General features: G+C 35.7%; 1 protein-coding gene across 4 annotated transcripts in view; it reads left to right on the plus strand.

The window, feature by feature from the left end:
* MAP4K3 (mitogen-activated protein kinase kinase kinase kinase 3) overlaps positions 1–17,915 on the plus strand; it is a 195,150-nt gene that overhangs the window by 106,132 nt on the left and 71,103 nt on the right. For all 4 annotated transcript variants that reach the window (XM_043988090.1, XM_043988091.1, XM_043988092.1 and 1 more), the window contains exons 6-13: positions 308–355; positions 1,562–1,604; positions 3,782–3,854; positions 6,769–6,900; positions 7,195–7,257; positions 7,339–7,420; positions 7,517–7,627; positions 17,194–17,272. In XM_043988090.1, the coding sequence (XP_043844025.1) occupies positions 308–355; positions 1,562–1,604; positions 3,782–3,854; positions 6,769–6,900; positions 7,195–7,257; positions 7,339–7,420; positions 7,517–7,627; positions 17,194–17,272 (631 nt within the window). The remainder of the gene's footprint in view (positions 1–307; positions 356–1,561; positions 1,605–3,781; positions 3,855–6,768; positions 6,901–7,194; positions 7,258–7,338; positions 7,421–7,516; positions 7,628–17,193; positions 17,273–17,915) is intronic.

The raw sequence follows: 17,915 nt of genomic DNA on the forward strand, positions 1-17,915 counted from the left end.
TTCAAGTAAGAAACATGACAATTACCAAAGTTAGAAAATATTATATGTGTACTTTGTGTTAGGTTGGTAGAATTCTAAACTATTTAAAGAATTTGCTCACTTGGTTATCTGTCTGGTATGTGAATATTTGTTAGTACTCTTTGGTTCTGCATCATTTCTTTGATTCTGCCTTTATTTTAAAGTAAGTTCAGAGAAGCAAACTGTAGATTTTACCTAAACTTTTAACATTATAAGTAAAGTATAATACTCTTAAATTCTGAGTATAAGACTTGCTTTCTGATATAAATGTTTATCTTTGAACCTTCAGGGATTATATTATCTACACAGTAAAGGAAAAATGCACAGAGATATAAAGGTATGTATGCTTCATTATAATTTTGTCCCGGCAGTTTGTTTAAAAAAGTTTTTCTCTTGGTAAAACTGTTGTGCAGAGTTCTTTATTTTCCTATGTCCTTAAAATTAGGCCTTCCTGAAACTTTCATATCTTTACATTAAAGGAAATTCTTAATACATCAGTGAAGTAACATTGATAAGGCATTAAAATGAGTAATTTAAGGACTACCCAAATCACCATTTTCTAATGGCTTTCACCTGACCTGATTGATAGATGATTAAACTGTCATCACTGTGCCTTTGTGGTTGTCAGTCTGCTCCAAATGCTATTCTGTGATTTCTCAGAGAATTTCTACTGGAACATTACTTCTCTCATCCTGACACATCTTTTCCCCTCACTGTTTTTTTTTCTTTTACTATTTTCTTGGTTTCTTTTCCGTTTTTCTTTCTTGCTTTTTCCTTTTCCCTAAATCTAATAGAGTGTCTGGCTCATAGGTGCTTAGTAAACTATTTTGAATTGAATGGGATTCTTAGGTCTGCACTGATAACAATGGGCCCTCCACTGGAAAGAGTCCTGTTAGAGAACCTTTCTTTTTCGTTGTTTTTATTCTCTCCTCCTACCTCTATATTTCTTTTCTCTCCTTACTACTAAGTGTTTAGTAAATCCCATAAAATAGCTGCCTATGATTCATAAGCACTCATTAAAAAATAAAGTATTCTTCATCTTCACTGTACAAATATGCTAGAGGGTCATGTCAACAGGAGTGGCGAAGTGCCTTTGTTGGTGCACATTGCTTTAATGTGTCCTCTAGCCAGAGCTCCATCAAGTAGACACATTTTATTTAGTTTCTCACCACAGCAGTGATTTAAATAAAATGTTCTGTTAACTTATTAGTGGAAGAATTTCATTAATAGAAAAATTATAGTATACAAAGATTAATAAAACACTCGAATATTAATACATACTAATATCAGTTTTTTTAAGTACTGAAGAAAGTAGACTCTCAAAGTAATGAAACGACATGGAAGGCAAATGGTAAATTTGGCTACAAATTTACCAATTAATAAATTAATGAATTCTATGTAATTAAAAATTTAAGCACTCAGATTTTTTGAGACTATTACATGTCAGCATTTTAAATATTTTTTACATTTTTAGCCATTAATACATTTGTTTAAAAGTGAGTACAAGTTGCATAATTTTAACTAATATTTTCTCACTTTGAAGGGAGCAAATATTCTATTAACAGATAATGGCCATGTGAAATTAGGTAAGTAATTTGAAATTTTGTGCATTTATAGACTCTTTATCAAAATATAATAGGTTTCTTGTAATAATTAGATTTTTTTTACATGTCAAACTATTTAATATTAGTAAAATCTCATTTTACCTAATTATAATAAAGGGTTCTTTATAGTGATGGTATTTCTGTATCTTATAGTGATAATGCTTTACTAATTTAATTATAATTGTTAGCTACTGTGGAAAATCCAATGTGATATTCGTCCATATAACAATCAGTAAAGAAAATATATGGGGAGAGGAGTTCATTGTTTAGACTTCTTGTGCTTAGCAAGCTTACAAGAATTCATTTTACTTTCTATATCAAATATACTAATGTTTTATGAGGGTAAAATGTGCTAAACTACTCAAACTAGCACAGTGCACAAAAAGACTTGGGAAGTTGAGAAAGGTAGTGGAAATCAAAAATATATATGGTGATATAGTTAAAGAATACTAAGATGTCAGATGTCTGAATTCTTTTGACACTAAGGCAAATCAGCTTAAGTTCTCATTGCCTATTTCTTCATCTTTCACATGTATATAAAATCACCCCATGTCCCTTTCCAGATTGTTACGAGGATCCATTTAGATATTACATGTGAAAATGCTTTGAAAAGTATAAAGTTATGTATATAGTTATTATACACAAATATATGTGAAGTGCTAATATTGAGACGTATTTAGAGCATGGTTCCAAAAGGCATGTTAGACACTCAACAGATATTTAGGATTTATTTCATAGAGTTAGAGCTGAAAAATCCAGCCCTTTGTTTTACAGATTAGGAAACTTGAAGCATCAAGAGATTAAGGGATTTGCCCACAGACAGACACAGTGTCTGAGGAAGGATTGGTCAGGTCCCACCTCTGCCAGATCTTCCTGATTCACCAAACCATTTTGCTGGCTTATTAAATATTTTCTTCCTCAATTCAGTGCGCTTCATAATTTGCTCATTTATCCCAGGGATCTTGGGATCTGTGAAGGTTCATTTCTGACTTTGAGGATATTGTTTTTAGCAACATGCTGATATGAGAACTACACTTTAGATTAACACTCCCCCCCCCAAAAAACCCCAAACTAAAACAAACAAACAAAAAACAACCCAGTGACAGTAGATGTTTCATATATTGAATGGAATTCAACCTATAGAAAAATATTGTTTGTACATTGATTGTGTTGACTTAGTTTAAAATTTCATCTTAGATGGTTATTTCATGATTTGTTTGCTCAAACTATAGTTATATAAGGGAATTAACAACCCAAATGCCACTATCTACAAGCTTCTGACAGGGAATAATTTCTCAACATAGTAACTACTTGTTTTTTTTTAAAATATTAATAGTATATCAAAGCTTTATTACAGATAAGTATATATGGACCTCCATGTACAGATAGGGCAAGGAAAATGATCAGATATTTAACCAACTCATCTTTGTTGGTCTATAAAGATACCTATCTTATTGTGATGAGTTAGTAATGAACAAGTTTTATCATTCTAATTTTTATTAGTGCTGGATCTGGTGGATTGTGGCAAAATGTTACATGTAACTTTAGTTCAGTCCTATTCTATATGGAAATAGTATAGAATTCAAAATTATAGTCTGAACAATAAAATCTCATATAATTCCAGATAATAGTGCTGGATTCTAATGGGAGATTTTCTACACTCCTTATACATCTTACTTTATAAAATGGATTGACATATGTGACCCTGGTGACTTATTTGATTCTGCCTAAAGAAGGGGGGCGTGGAAGAAAGGGGTCTAATATAGAACCTTTTATTTAGAAATTTTTAATTTCTACTAAAAATTCTATAAAGAATTTTTTCAATAACAATCTAATAGAATGATAAAGCACTACGATAAATCCCTGAACTCTATTTTTCCTTATATATGTGTCTTTGATATATTGAAGTCAAGCTCCATAGAAATTTAATTTATACGGGATTAGATAACAGAATATTTCTTGCATATAGATTTGGTATTCTGTAGTATTTGCTTAAATAGTACAAATAATAAATAAGTTTAGTCTTTATATTGGGTTTCTGTTTCTTTAATAAAAATTCATGATTTAAAATCCTTTTTCTTTTTACATTTGATATTTTAAATTTTCTGCTTAAAACCAATTCCCTTTATTAACAATCTTCCTTCCCCCTTTTAAAATAGCTGATTTTGGAGTATCTGCACAGATAACAGCTACCATTGCCAAACGGAAATCTTTCATTGGCACACCATATTGGTAATTTCATTTTAATCGAATATGAATGTTTTGAGATCGATTTATAAAATATTTTCCTGCTGAATGAGAAAAAATAAAATACATATTTTGAATTTCTAGCAACAGTTCAAAAAGATACTTAAATTGAGGCGAAAACATTATAACTTTTACTTTTAAAGCATGTGAGTCAGAAATACTATGTTAGTGCTATAAGAGAGAAATACTCCTACAATTGACAAATACTTTGGAGTTTTTAAGAAGGAACTATGGAAAAATGTTTCTGTCACTGGAAGTATTCCAACAGAAGCTCCATAATGATCATTTCTCATCTGGTACTTCCTTTCCAATCTTATGCTAGTTAACTAGTTAACTAGTTAACTCTGGGTCCCCATCACATCACACCTATGTGATCACTACGACACAGTCTTTCTAACTCCACTTTTCCTCACTAAATGACATTCTATTTTTTATTGAAATAAATCATAATTTCCTTAGCATTGCTTTAGAGAATTTCGTCTACATTTGCCTTCCAGCCTTTATCCTCCACTGTTCTCATCTGGGAACTATCCTCTTCAACCAGACTAGCCTGTTCAATATTCCCAGCCCAACAGAGCATGGAAGAGGAGAGGATATAGTCTGTAAAGGTTCCACAGTTGGTGCCGTCACCACTTGGCACTCATTACATTATCATTATTTGGCCGGGTGGGGGCATCTCTCCAGTTAAATAATAGATCGAGGGCTTTTCCATTCCTGTGTCCATGTTCCCAAGGACAGTGTCCTACAAAGACCCGCAGCATAGTAAATGTTGGTCGTGGATGATGCTGATAGCTTAGACTAGTTTTATGAGACTCCTTGTCCAAAAGGTCCTCAGCTTCCAGAATGCCCAAGAATACTAAAAGGCATGGAGGACATGCACTTGTTAAATTGAATTAACCACAGGGCTTGGAGTTGGAAGGGAGTTGAGAATACTCAGTCCAAACGCTTTTATTCTTATCTGAACCTATTAAATTGTAGTAAGATAGTTTGTTGTTTTTAATGTTCCTTCTTCAAACCTTTTTCTCCTAACAAAGGAGATAGTTTTCTTTCATTCTTTAACCTTTCCTGTTACTACGGTAACTGTAGTCTAGATAGGCCAAATTAAGACTCCAGAATTAAGCTTTGCTATACTTGAAATTAGGACAACTAAGGGGCACAGTGGATAGAGCACTGAACTTGGACTGATCTTCATGAGTTCAAATCCTGCCTCAGATACTTGCTAGCTTTGTGACCCTGGGCAAGTCACTTAACCCTGTTTGTTTGAGTTCCTCATTTGTAAAATGAGCTGGAGAAGGAAATGAAAAACTGCTCCAGTATGTTTGCCAAGAAAACCCCCCCATTGGGGTCACAGAGTCAGACTCAACTGAAACAACAGAACACTTACATAATTAAAATCACAAGCAGGTTCATAAATCTACATCAATTAACTGGTTTAACTTTAGACAAAATTATAAATTAGTAGAAGTTTCTTTTTGTCACTTTTACAGACTTTCACTTTTTGTTTCTTTCTTTTCCATCCCAGACATTACTTTTCTCCCATCCTTTCTCCCTTCTTGCCTATATCAGGTCTGTCTTTTGGACAAGAGTTCTTCATAAAATTGTCAGTTTGTTTTCCCTCCTAGAATATTTGTATTTAGAATCTCTTGGTCTTTTAAAATAGCTTCAGGTGTTTGCCTCATATGTAAGTCAGTCAACAGTCATTTGTTGAGCACCTACTTTGTACTTAAAGATCTTCCGGAAATACTAGAATCACATGCTTAATTCGTGGTTTTGCCATCAGATTTTTGGTCCCTCCAAAGTGGAAAAGAGTGAATTTCTGATGGTGGGCTTTCTGGCATCATAGAAGTAGTGCAATGTGCTCTAGCATGGTACAAGTAGAGATATGTTTAGGGAGGCATGGTTTCTAAAAAACCTTAAAATTAAAAGATTTAGGTGACTGTTGTAAGGCCACCCTAATTAAAATGCCAACATTGGACTAATGGAGATCTCATTTTTTGTTATAAAATTGGTGACTGAGCATTTTTTTTCTTGCATCTGTAGAGAACAGTACCTAAATATTTTAATTGATCAGATACATTTTTATTCAATTTTCTTTTATTTTCAGTTGCAAATTATCTCCTCCCACCCATTAAGAGGGCAAGAAAAACAAAATATACTATTAATATATATTATTATAGATATTAATATATTTCTATATAGTCATACAAAACAAATTTGATAGAGGTATAATTAGAACAAAATTGTATCAAATTTAAAAGAAACAAACTTATTCTAATTTAGATCAAGAAATCATGTAAAACTCAATGACAATTTAATTACTCCAAATAATTTTTTAAGAAGATACATTAATATATTTTTGGGTAATCCTTTCTAGAAAGTCCTATTTGCTACTAATTAATACAGTGAAAAAAATTTTTTTTAATTTTGGCAAAATATCTTATGCAGGTCATCTTTATTCTAATTGTAAATCAGTGTCAATTTGACTATTTCTGTCCACATGTTTAACAATTCTAATAGCTATAATGAAAAATTTAGTCATTCAACCGTGGGTTGTCCTGGTGCCAAACAGCTAGTGTGAGTAAATTTTTCTGTAAACTGACTTTGCAAAACTATGATTTGGGCATCATGATTTAGACTAAGTGGTAATCAAGGCTCAATCCTAGAGCTCCTGGTGTCTAAGCCAACCAGTTTAGACAGCATCAAAGGAAATACTAGAGAAAAGCAAGTTTTAGAAAGATACGGGACACCTCCAGATACCTTGGATATATGGAAATTAGATCTACAAAACAACGTCTATCGAACTTAAAGGGAAAAAAGATTTCAAAAAGATATTAAGTGGGTTTGTTTTTTTTGTCTGTGGAGAATATAATGTAAACATTTGCTGTTATATACTCCTCAGGATGGCTCCTGAAGTAGCTGCAGTTGAAAGGAAAGGTGGATACAACCAGCTGTGTGACCTGTGGGCAGTGGGGATAACTGCAATAGAGCTTGCAGAACTCCAGCCTCCCATGTTTGATTTGCATCCAATGAGGTTAGTTGTGTTTTTGGTTTGCTTTTTTTTTTTTTTTAAAGAGGGAGCAAGGGGCAGCTAGGTGGTGCAGTGGATGGAGCTCTGTCCCTGGAGTCAGGAGGACCCGAATTCAAATCCAGTCTCAGACACTTGATACTTACTAGCTGTGTGACCTTAGGCAAGTCACTTAACCCCAGTTGCCTTGCCAAAAAAAACCCACCAAAAAACAAAAAACCCATAGTAAATCATTTAACAATGTGAAATATATTAAAAACAATTAAACTCATTGACTAATAATTTATCATTGATTTTTAGAGCATTGTTCCTAATGACAAAAAGCAACTTTCAGCCACCCAAGCTAAAGGACAAAATGAAATGGTAAATATTTTCTTGATATTCACTTGAATGTTTAAGTGACTTAACTATAAATGCTCATAATGTTATTGTTTAATTTATTAGGTCAAATAGTTTTCATCACTTTGTGAAAATGGCACTTACCAAAAATCCAAAAAAAAGGCCAACAGCTGAAAAGTTACTGCAGGTATTTTGTGTTCTGAATATTTCAGTCTTTAGGTAAAAAGTCATCTACTTACCTTTTTAATATACTTTCATTTCCTGTTTTCCTTTTATCCCATAGCACCCTTTTGTCACACAACCTTTAACCCGGTCTTTGGCTATCGAACTTTTGGACAAAGTGAATAATCCAGATCATACCACTTACCATGATTTTGATGATGATGATCCTGAGGTAAGACTGCTCTACTCAATATTCATTTTCTCTTTTCACCCTACCTTCTCCCTCCACCCCCAGAAAGGAAGATATGCATTTTTTTCTCCATTAAAAATTATTGCCATTTTAAAATGTTTATTCACATCTACATTTCATAGTGATAATCAGCTCTGATATTTGTTTAATGGTAGGTGATATTTAATATGCTTATTCAAAATTAGGCTGAAGTTATCAAGGAAATCTCAAAATAAAACAGTGAATAAAAAGATTGTATCAGTTGCAGCATTTAGTCTAAATAAATGAGTCTTAGAGAATGCTTGCCAACCTATCAATATTGCTTTTCTAGGAGGAAGCATATTGAGAGTCAAAGCAGAATAGGTTGAAAAACACTGTATTTAGACTGCTGGCTTTGCTACCTATTACCTCCTTTAGACAAGTCTCTCTCTCTTTTTTTTTTTTTTTTTTAGTGAGGCATTTGGGGTTAAGTGACTTGCCCAGGCTTACACAGCTAGTAAGTGTCAAGTGTCTGAGGCTGGATTTGAACTCAGATACTCCTGACTCCAGGGCCAGTGCTCTATCCACTGCGCCACCTAGCTGCCCCTAGACAAGTCTCTTAACCTGAATAAAGCTCAGTATCCTCAGCTATAAAGTGAAATAGTTAAGACTTGTTTACTAGTGAGATTCCTTTGTAAATCCATGATGATCCTCTAGAATCATTATTTTTTGATGAAGTGGTAATTTACATGAAGGAAGCAGATTAGAAATCCTTTGCTTTAAAAAGGAGCCAAGTAACAAACATGTGACCCTGCCAGCCTTGGAAATTGACTTTACCCTTTTCCTTTGCAAAAAGAATCCCATCCTCCCATTTTCAGCCTACTTCTTGTGAAAGTGCTGTGGAAGCTTCTTTTGTTTGGCTGGATGGAAGATCTTTGGTGGGCTTGAATAGAATGTGGTTGACCCAGATGGTCCACATATTGGAGAACAAGTTCAGAGATTAGGGCAAGTTGCACTGCTAACACTTCTGGCAGCAGTGTTACTGAGAATAAGTTCCTGTTCTCTATCATAACCCAGCCCACAGTAGTGGTCAGCTGCACTAGTCAGTACAGCTGCACTGAAGATGTCTGTTCTAAGCCATAATAAACTAAAGGAAGCCAGTGGCTTCATTGGCAATGCTAGAGAAAATTCATTGTGCGAGTGAGCTATTTTATTCTTTGTATGGACAGTGGTGTCTGGTGGGGAAAATGTTCTGTTTAGAGTTAGAGGACCTGGGATCAGTCCTGGCTTTGATGCTCACCACCAATGGGCGAGTAAGTGGGCCTCTGCACTGCAGTCCTCAGAGAGGTGACTGGACCAGATGCTCCTTCAAGATCCCTTGTTTCAAGTTGTAATCCTAAAATAGCCATAGATATAGGGGTGTGCTTGACCTCCAGGTGATCATGGAGGGGAGGGGCTGGGAGGAACTGTTCTGTAAGGTATACGTGGAGATTTCTCCAGAGTAATCTGCTTAATAATCGGCACTGGAATCTTTCATTTTTATGCCTTAGTTCTTCTCGTGATTAATGTTAAGGTCTGGTTTTTAGCATACAAGAGAAATAAAGTGAATTTAGCAAATGTTTGTCAAGTAAGAACCATTCTTAAACTTCCTTAGCTAATATGGAAATTATTGTATATATATTTGTGTGTGTGTATATATATATATATATAAAATATATATATGTTCTTGTGAATCTGGAATTTCAGTTGTAAACTTCTGCAGATAACCACCTGTGAGATAATGCTTGTAAGAACCACAGTGCCCTTGAAAGAAAATAGCTTTCTCTAGGTAGTACAGTGGATAGAGTGCTGGGCCTCATTCACACTATTTATAGTGCTTAGACTTACATTCTGTCCTCTGTAAGATTTTACACACAAGTTTCTATTCTAAAACAAAATTGCCTGTGGCTGTCCTCTCTCTCCACTTTGCAAGGAAGTTGTGTTTTCTGACTAAGGGGCCATTAGGCTCTTCCATTCTCCATATTTTGGCAGTGGATTTGCAATGTGTAAACTTAGATATCAAATTATTAGAATCTGTGGCAATGTGATCTATAGCCCACCGTTCTTCAAACTTAACTAGTTGGGTTGAGTGCCTTCCAGTCACCCGTTTTCACAACCTGGTTTTATATTCAACTTCTCATTTTCTTTCACTTAATATAGCTGGTCATTTGCCATGTCTTGTCATTTTTACCTCAGTCAGTAAGCTAATTAAGTTACTTATATGTAAGCCTTTAAGAAGCTAGGTGGCCTGGAGTCATTCAGATTTGGACATAGATATTAACTGTGTGTACCTAGGCAAGTCATTTAACCTTTGTTTGCTTCAGTTTCTTTCCTTAACTATAAAATGGGGATAACAGCACTTATCAGGATTATCATGAGGATCAAATGAGATATTTGTAAAATGCTTAATAAGCACAGTGCTCAGAACTGCATATATGTTATGTAAATACTTATTGCCATCCTCCCCCCCCCACCCTGTTCCAGGCACTGTGTTAAGTGCTGGGGATACAAAAAGAAGCAAAAGGCCGTCCCTGCTCATAATCTAATGGGGAAGACAACAAGCAAAGACATTTGTACAAACAAGCTATATACAGGATAAATCAGAAAGAGGAAAGGCACTAGAATTGAGTGACTGGGAAAAGCTTCCTGCAGAAGATGAGATTTTAGTTAGGATTTCAGGAAGCAGAGATGAAGAGGAAGAGTATTCTAGGCATTGGAGATGCCAGAGAAAATGCCTCAAACCGAGAGGTAGAGCACCTTGGTTGTAAAGGCTTTGAACATCAAATAGGCTTTTGTGATTGATTCTGGAGGTGAGAGGAATTTATTGAGTGGGGGGAGGGTGACATAGTCAGACTCACCCTTTAGGAAAATCACTTTGGTGGCTGAATGGAGAATGGATTGTTTGGGGAGAGACTTGAGGCAGGCAGATCCCCAGCAGGCTATTGCAAGAGTCCAAGCATGAGGTGATGAAAGCCTGTCCCAGGGCGTTGCCAGTATCAGGGGAGAGAAGGTGGCATATTTGAGGGAGATTACAGAGAGGAAATCAATAGGCCACAGCAACAGAATGGGTGCGGTAAGGGGGGCAGGATATGGGATTTAATCATAACATCCAATTTCTGAGCTTGAGGGCTTGGAGGGCGGTGTAGCCTTCTACAATAATAAGGAGGTTGGGAGGAGAGGAGTTTAGGGGAAAAGATAACAAGTTCAGTTTTGGACATATTGAATTTAAAATATTTTCTGTATATCCAGTGTGAGATGTCCAAAAGGCGGGTGGAAGTGCACCACTGGGGGTCAGCAGAGAGATTAGGACAGAATAAGTAGATTTGAGAATCACCAGTTTAGAGATGATAACTTCATAGGAGCTATCGGCCTTACAAAATGAAATGGTGTAGGAGAAGAGAAGAGGGCCCAGGGAAGAGACTTAAGGGACACCTATGATTAGTGGGCATGACCTGGATGAAGAGTGAGGGGAAAGGAAGTGGAAGCACTATTATAGACTGCCTTTCCAAGAATTTTGGCCACAAACAGTAGAAGAGATATAGAATGATAGTTGCCCAGGAGAAAAGGATCAAATGAGAGTTTTGTTGAGGATGGAGGAGACATGAATATGTTTGTAGGCAGCAAGGAAGGAGCCAGTAGACAAGGAGAGGTTGAAGATAAGCAATGGAATAGATATGATGAAGAGGGCAATCTGTTGGGTTTGGATGATGGCCGACAGCTATTGAAAATCTTCGATGTGTAGGGTATGGCCAGGTGTAAATATGTTAAATCATTGAGTGAAAGTCACTATTCCTCTTCCCAGAGGAAGCTGGAGATCTGGCAGGTCATAACAATAGCAGGAGATAGAAACCCCAAGGCCAAATGAGAAGCCTCATTTCACTGCTTTTCCCTCTTAAATCTGAAGGTTAGGCAGGAGAAAGAAGTTCCACTCCCAATCAATTTTGCTCTCCTTCATCCCTCACTTCTGGCATGTCTTCTCTTTGTGCCCTTGGCCACGACTCAAGTTCAAGCTTTTTTTACTTCTTACCTCAGCTATTGAAATTATGAATTCATTGGTCTCAAACCTTTCCACCCTCCATTCTTTCTTTCTTTCTTTTTTTCTTTCTTTTTTCTTTTCGTGGGGCAGTGGGGGTTAAGTGACTTGCCCAGGGTCACACAGCTAGTAGATGTCAAGTGTATGAGGCCAGATTTGAACTCAGGTACTCCTGAATCCAGGGCCAGTGCTCTATCCAGTGAGCCACCTAGCTGCCCCCCCATTCTTTCTTTCACATGGCTGCCAAAGTATTTTTACTCAAGTGCAAGGCTGATCATTTCATTCCTCTGTTTAATAAATTCCAGTGGTTCCCTGTTATTACTTGGATGAAATATTAGCTCCTCTGTTTAGCTTGTAAAACCCCTTCAAATCCTAAGCTGAAACCTACATTTCCAACCATATATTATATATCATATCATATCATATCATATCATATATCACTCTTCCTCCTGTGCTCTGTGGTCCAGCCAGGCTGGTTTTCTATCTGTTGCTGAAATAAGACATTCTATCTCTAATCTCTGTCCCCTGGTGCTTACTGGCTTTCTGTTCCCTATGACTGGAGTGTACCCTTTTCATCTGTGTCTTTTAGAATTTTTTAATTTCCTTCCAAATTCATCTTAAGTGCCACTTTCTTTGCAAAACATTTCCTGATCCACTTCCCTACTATTCCCCACCTCCCATCACCAAATTACCTTATATCTTGTATATTTTTATATAAACATATTGTCTCTTCCAGTGAAATAGAAGCTCCTTGAGGCAAGAACTATCTTCTTGTCTTCAGCACCTGGGATAGCGACTGGCACATTCAACCACTGAACCATAGTATCCATCTAATCTAATCTGTGTACTCAAATGACTCTCACAATAACATAGTCATCCAGTCTCTGCTTAAAAATCTCCAAGTAGAGGGAATCTACTACCTCTCCAAAGCATCCCATTCTACTTAGGATAGTTCTAATTGAGAGTTTTTCCTGAAATTGAGCCTGGATTTGACTCTTTGCATCTTGTACCATTGCTCCAGGTTCCACCCTCTAGAGCCAAATAGTACAAGTCTAATCCCTCCTTCCCATGACAACCTTTCAGACACCTGAAGAGTATTACAATGCTCCTTCCTGCCCACAGGCTCATCTCTAGGCTAATCCTAGTTCCTTCAACTGATCTTCATATGACATGAACTCAAGTCCCTTCACTATTGTGTTGACCCTTTTAGACATTCAGTTTATCAAGTCTTTAAACCATGTCACCCAGATAGAAACACAAACCTGCAGATGAAGTCTGACAAGATCAAGGCAGATTATAGTAGGACTATCATATTCCTGTTCCTAAAGGTTATACACTTCTTTTAAGAGAGCCCTTTTTCAAAATAACCACTGTCTATCTATGTCTCCGCCATCATATACTTGTGAGGTTAATTTTTTTTTTTTGTTCCCCCATGCAAGACTTTATATATGTACCTATTAAATAGCATCTTAGTGGACTCATCCCGATGCTCTAACCTGTCAGGATTCTTTGGGGTCCTGACTACTATCTACTGAGTAGGCTATCCCTCCCAGCTTGGTGTCATCTGCAAATTGGTAAGCACACCATCTATACCTTTATCCAAGGCATTGATAAAAATGGTAAACAGCTCAGGATGAAGCTCATATCTCTGGAATATTCCACTGGAGACCTAATGTCACATTGACATTGAACGTTAACAGCTTTTTTTTTTTTTTGAGTCTGGCCATCCAAACATTTCTAAATCTATATCATTGTAATATTGTCTATTCTCACTCCCTTCTCCACTAGAATTGTATGAGACATTATCCAAAGCTTTGGTAAAATGTTGTATAAACTGTATCCATACCATTTCCCTCATCTATACTAGTGTTAGTAATTATGTCAAAAAAGGAAGTCAGTTTAGTTTGCCATGGCTTGGTTTCCAAGTGTCTGCTATTTCAAATTATTCTGCTATCAATATTTTGGCACTGGTGGGTTTTTTCTTCATTGAATAACTTTCTTGGAGTATAATCCCAGCAATGAACTGTCTGGGTCAAAGAGTATGAAGATTTTATATGAAGATTTTCTTAGTTAAAATTACTTTCCATGATGATTAGATAACTCAGTCAGAAGGAAATTGGCTTGACTGTTTTCCCATAGTCTTACCAACATTTAATTTTTCCATCTTTTACCATCTTTGCTATTTTGATTGGATCTGTGATACCTCAGAGGTGTGTTAATATGTATTTCTCTGATAATTTTAATTTTTAACACTCATTAGAGATGCCTGATCCAAAGATATTTTTATGATTGTATATTTTAGGTTAATTGATTTTATTTATGCAAAAGAGCAAATATATGGTTCTTTTAAATAATAGACTATATTATAAAATAATTGGCATTGTTTCATGTCTTTTATCATATTCTCTATCCCATAGCTGATTACAAATTCAAATGCTTCCTTATCCATCGTCAAGTACAATAAATTTAATTTTCCATTCACCTTTATCTTCTTTGAGATGTAACTTTTTATATTTAATTTGCATTTGGAAATTATAGTATGTATAGTATAAAATACTAGTCTAAATCCATCCAGTCTTCTTAAGCTCTGAATAAAAAATTCTTTCCCTAATAGTTTGCTTAGGTTTGTGAAACACATACTAGACTCCTGAATAAGTGTGCTTCTTTTCTAATTATTTTACTGATTTACTTTTCTTTTTTATTAACTAGAGCTAGATAGTTTTAACAATTACTTCTTTTATAGTATAAATTGATTTTAATCCCACCATTTTCCCCTCATCTTCTTGTCCCCTTATTTTGTTATTTTATATAATTCTATAGTTATCCCTTTGGTAATTTAATAATAACAACAATATTTATTATTATTATTATTATGTAGCCTTTACTATATGTCAGAGACTGTGCAGAGCACTTTGCAATTGTTTTCTCATTTGATCCTTACTATAACCCTGGGAGGTAGATGCTGTTATTTTTTTTTTACAGCTGAGACCTCTGCCATTGCTGTTTTTGTTTGGTGATGGTGATGTGCTACTTGAGTTATGTAAAACTTCATTTCTTTGATTCCTGAAGAGGTTGAACTCTTTTCTCCAATTGATAAGTTGCAAGTTCTATATCCTCTTTGACAAATTGTCTGTTTTCCTTTTATTATCTTGCCATTGGGAGCTAGATGTTGAATTTGAGCAATTGTCAGTTAGTTCCTTGTGAATTTCATGGAATCATGGGATCATACATTTAGAGTTGGAAGGGATGATATAGATCTTATTATAGAAGATAATAACTATACACAGATTATAATTCAAAATTGATACACAATCAATTTTCTAGCCAAACTAGTTTACTTTAATGATCTTTTTACATGGCATTATATTTCCAGGCTCTATTTTTGTACAAGTTCCCTCCTTTACCTGAAATGATCTCCTTGCTCCTTTCCAACTCTACCTATTTAGCTCCCTTCAAGGCAATGCTGAAGTGCCATTTCCTTCAAGAGGTCTATACGGATCCTCTAGTTAACTGTTGGTCCCACCAAAAAGAAGTACTATTTACTGTGAGTTGTTGTATCCAATCAGTAAAATCTAAAGTCCTGGAGGGCAGAGTTTATCTCCTCCTGGTATTTGTATCATTACCTTCACTGTGGTGCCAGGCTCATGGTAGACCCTTAACAAATGCTTGCTTGCTTTTGATTGAAATAACATAAATAGAAAGAAAATTCAATAAGAGAACTGAACAGGATGGGGTAATGAAGGAAACTTTATGGAGGATGTGGTAAAATATGAAAGTTTTTAACAGTCGGCTAGGATAACTGAAAGACGCCAGTTTTTCAAGGACCACCCTTTTGGGGAGGAGATGAACAGTCCGCCTGCTGCGCATGTCAGACTGCCTGCCGGGTACAGTCCGCCTGCTGCGCATGTCAGACTGCCTGCCGGGTTTTTTGACTTCCGGGGTGGAGAGAAGGGGAGTAGCCTTTTTTGCCGGCTTGGCGGGACTCCGGGCGGCGCGGCACAGACGGTCTGACTCACTCCAAAGGTGGCCTAAATCGGTTTGGTGAGTTTTTATAAGGAATATAGACTAAGCCTAGATTTAAGACGATTTGTACTGTATTTCTGTTTTCCTATCCTTCTAATCAACAATACCTTATATACAATAAAGGCTCTATCTAGAAAACCAGAAGCTTCTTCCATTTACTAGTCTGGGAGATGAGTTAAGGGAAGGGTTAAGTAGGGGAGATTTATGATCTAATATCCAATTTTAAATCTCACAAGGAGATGGCATTTTGATGAGAGCCTTGGTGGGTGTTTAAGATTTTAATGAGGAGGGCAGCTAGGTGGCACAGTGGATAAAGCACCAACCCTGGATTCAGGAGGACCTGAGTTCAAATCTGGCCTCAGACACTTGACACTTACTAGCTATGTGACCCTGAGCAGGTCAATTAACCCTCATTGCCCCACCCCTCCCACCCCCCCAAAAAAAGGATTTTAATGAGGAAAGAAAATGTGGAGGTGAGTTCCAGGGATTGGGGATGATGTAAGCAAGCAGATGTGCAGAGGTAAGAAAGAGTGGAATGAATTCAGTAAAGGTGAACAGTACACTTTAGCAGGATTCCAAAGTTTTCAAGGAAAAGAAGAAAAGGTAGATTATAATGAGTTAGGGGAAAAGTTTGCCTTTTAATCCCTTAGGCAATGGGGAGCCATAGAATATTCTTAAGCAGAGGGTTGCTATAATCACTGAAAACTGATCTGGTAGGAATTACAGCATGCATAATAGAAAGGAAAGAATGAGTGGCAGCACACTCCTTAGAAAACTGTTTAATTACCTCCTGGAGCTGTGGTGCTGGTTTCAGAATCAGAATACCTGGGTTCAAATCCTAGCTCCAGAATTTACCGACTTTATATTACCTTTGCCTCATTGGGCCTTCCTTTTTACATCTTTAAAATGGAAATAATAGCATAGATACATAGATCTCATAAGGTTGCTTTGAAGATAAAATGAAAGAATATAAAGTTTTTTGTAAATTCTATGCTATATAAATGGCATGAATTATTATTTCCCATTATATGACATTCCCTTTGCAGTTCTTACATTGTAGCCTGTTCTTAGAAAAAAAATTTCAGTATCTTCTTGAATTTAACACTAACAGATCCAGAAATGAGTGTTTAGTTTTTCATCTTCTTTATAATAAGTATTTAATTTAAAAGTTTTTGTATCTGTGTATGCATATATACATATGTATGCTTACATATATGCAAAATACATTGTGGTATCTATTTTAATACTGATTTTAGACAACCTTTAAAGCAAATGATTTAGGCCATGTAAGTATTATGAATTATGATTTTGGGGTTTCCAGTTACATAAATTGGTGGGCTATTTTTTTTAACATTTACAAAAGTGCTATATTATGTTGTTTATATTTTTGCCTAGAATGAAGAATTTATTCCAAATTTAGGAAAATGCATGGACTAGTCTATATCTTTTATTATCAAAAGCTCTGCTTTTGTTATTTTTTTTTTCTCTTTCCTAGCCTCTGGTTGTTGTGCCTCACAGAATTCATTCAACAAGTAGAAATGTGAGAGAAGAAAAGACACGCTCTGAGATAAACTGTAAGCATATATAACACAATTCATATAACTGCAGAAAAAAACAATTTTTTCAAGTATTGAGATTTAGACTTGTACTTGTCTTTATTTTTTTTCTCCAAGTTTATTTGCTGTGAATTTGAAAGGAAAAAAATACTTTAAAAAATACTTTGTTTTCCCACTAAGCATTCAAATATTGATATATAAGTTCATTTAATTTATTTTTTAAAATATTAAGCAGTAATTATAATTTTAGACATCCAGGATGCAAACTTATTAAACTCAAGTTTACATTCTAATTGACTTAAATAGAAATTTTTAAATATATCGCTTTGTTACAGCCTTCCTGGGTGATGTATTTTGGAGTTTTTTGGAAGGGGGATTGGGGAGTAAAAAGCCTTTTTTTCCTAGAGTACCTGGTAGCATCTACCTATCCATATCACTACTTGACATCATCTCTTGACAGAGATAGCTTTTAAAACAGTGGCAGCCTTAGTAGTGGGAATTGTTATCCTTGTTGTACTTTTTATTTATATAGACTTCCCCTTCCCCTGCCTCTGTATCTAATCTGGTTCCAAGGCCTGTCGATTTTCCCTTTGTAGCATCTCTCAAATGTACTTTCTTCTCTCCTCTGACAGCACTGTCTCTATGGTGCAGGCCTGCATGA

This window comes from Dromiciops gliroides, chromosome 2, assembly GCF_019393635.1.
Source record: "Dromiciops gliroides isolate mDroGli1 chromosome 2, mDroGli1.pri, whole genome shotgun sequence".
NCBI lineage: Eukaryota > Metazoa > Chordata > Mammalia > Microbiotheria > Microbiotheriidae > Dromiciops > Dromiciops gliroides.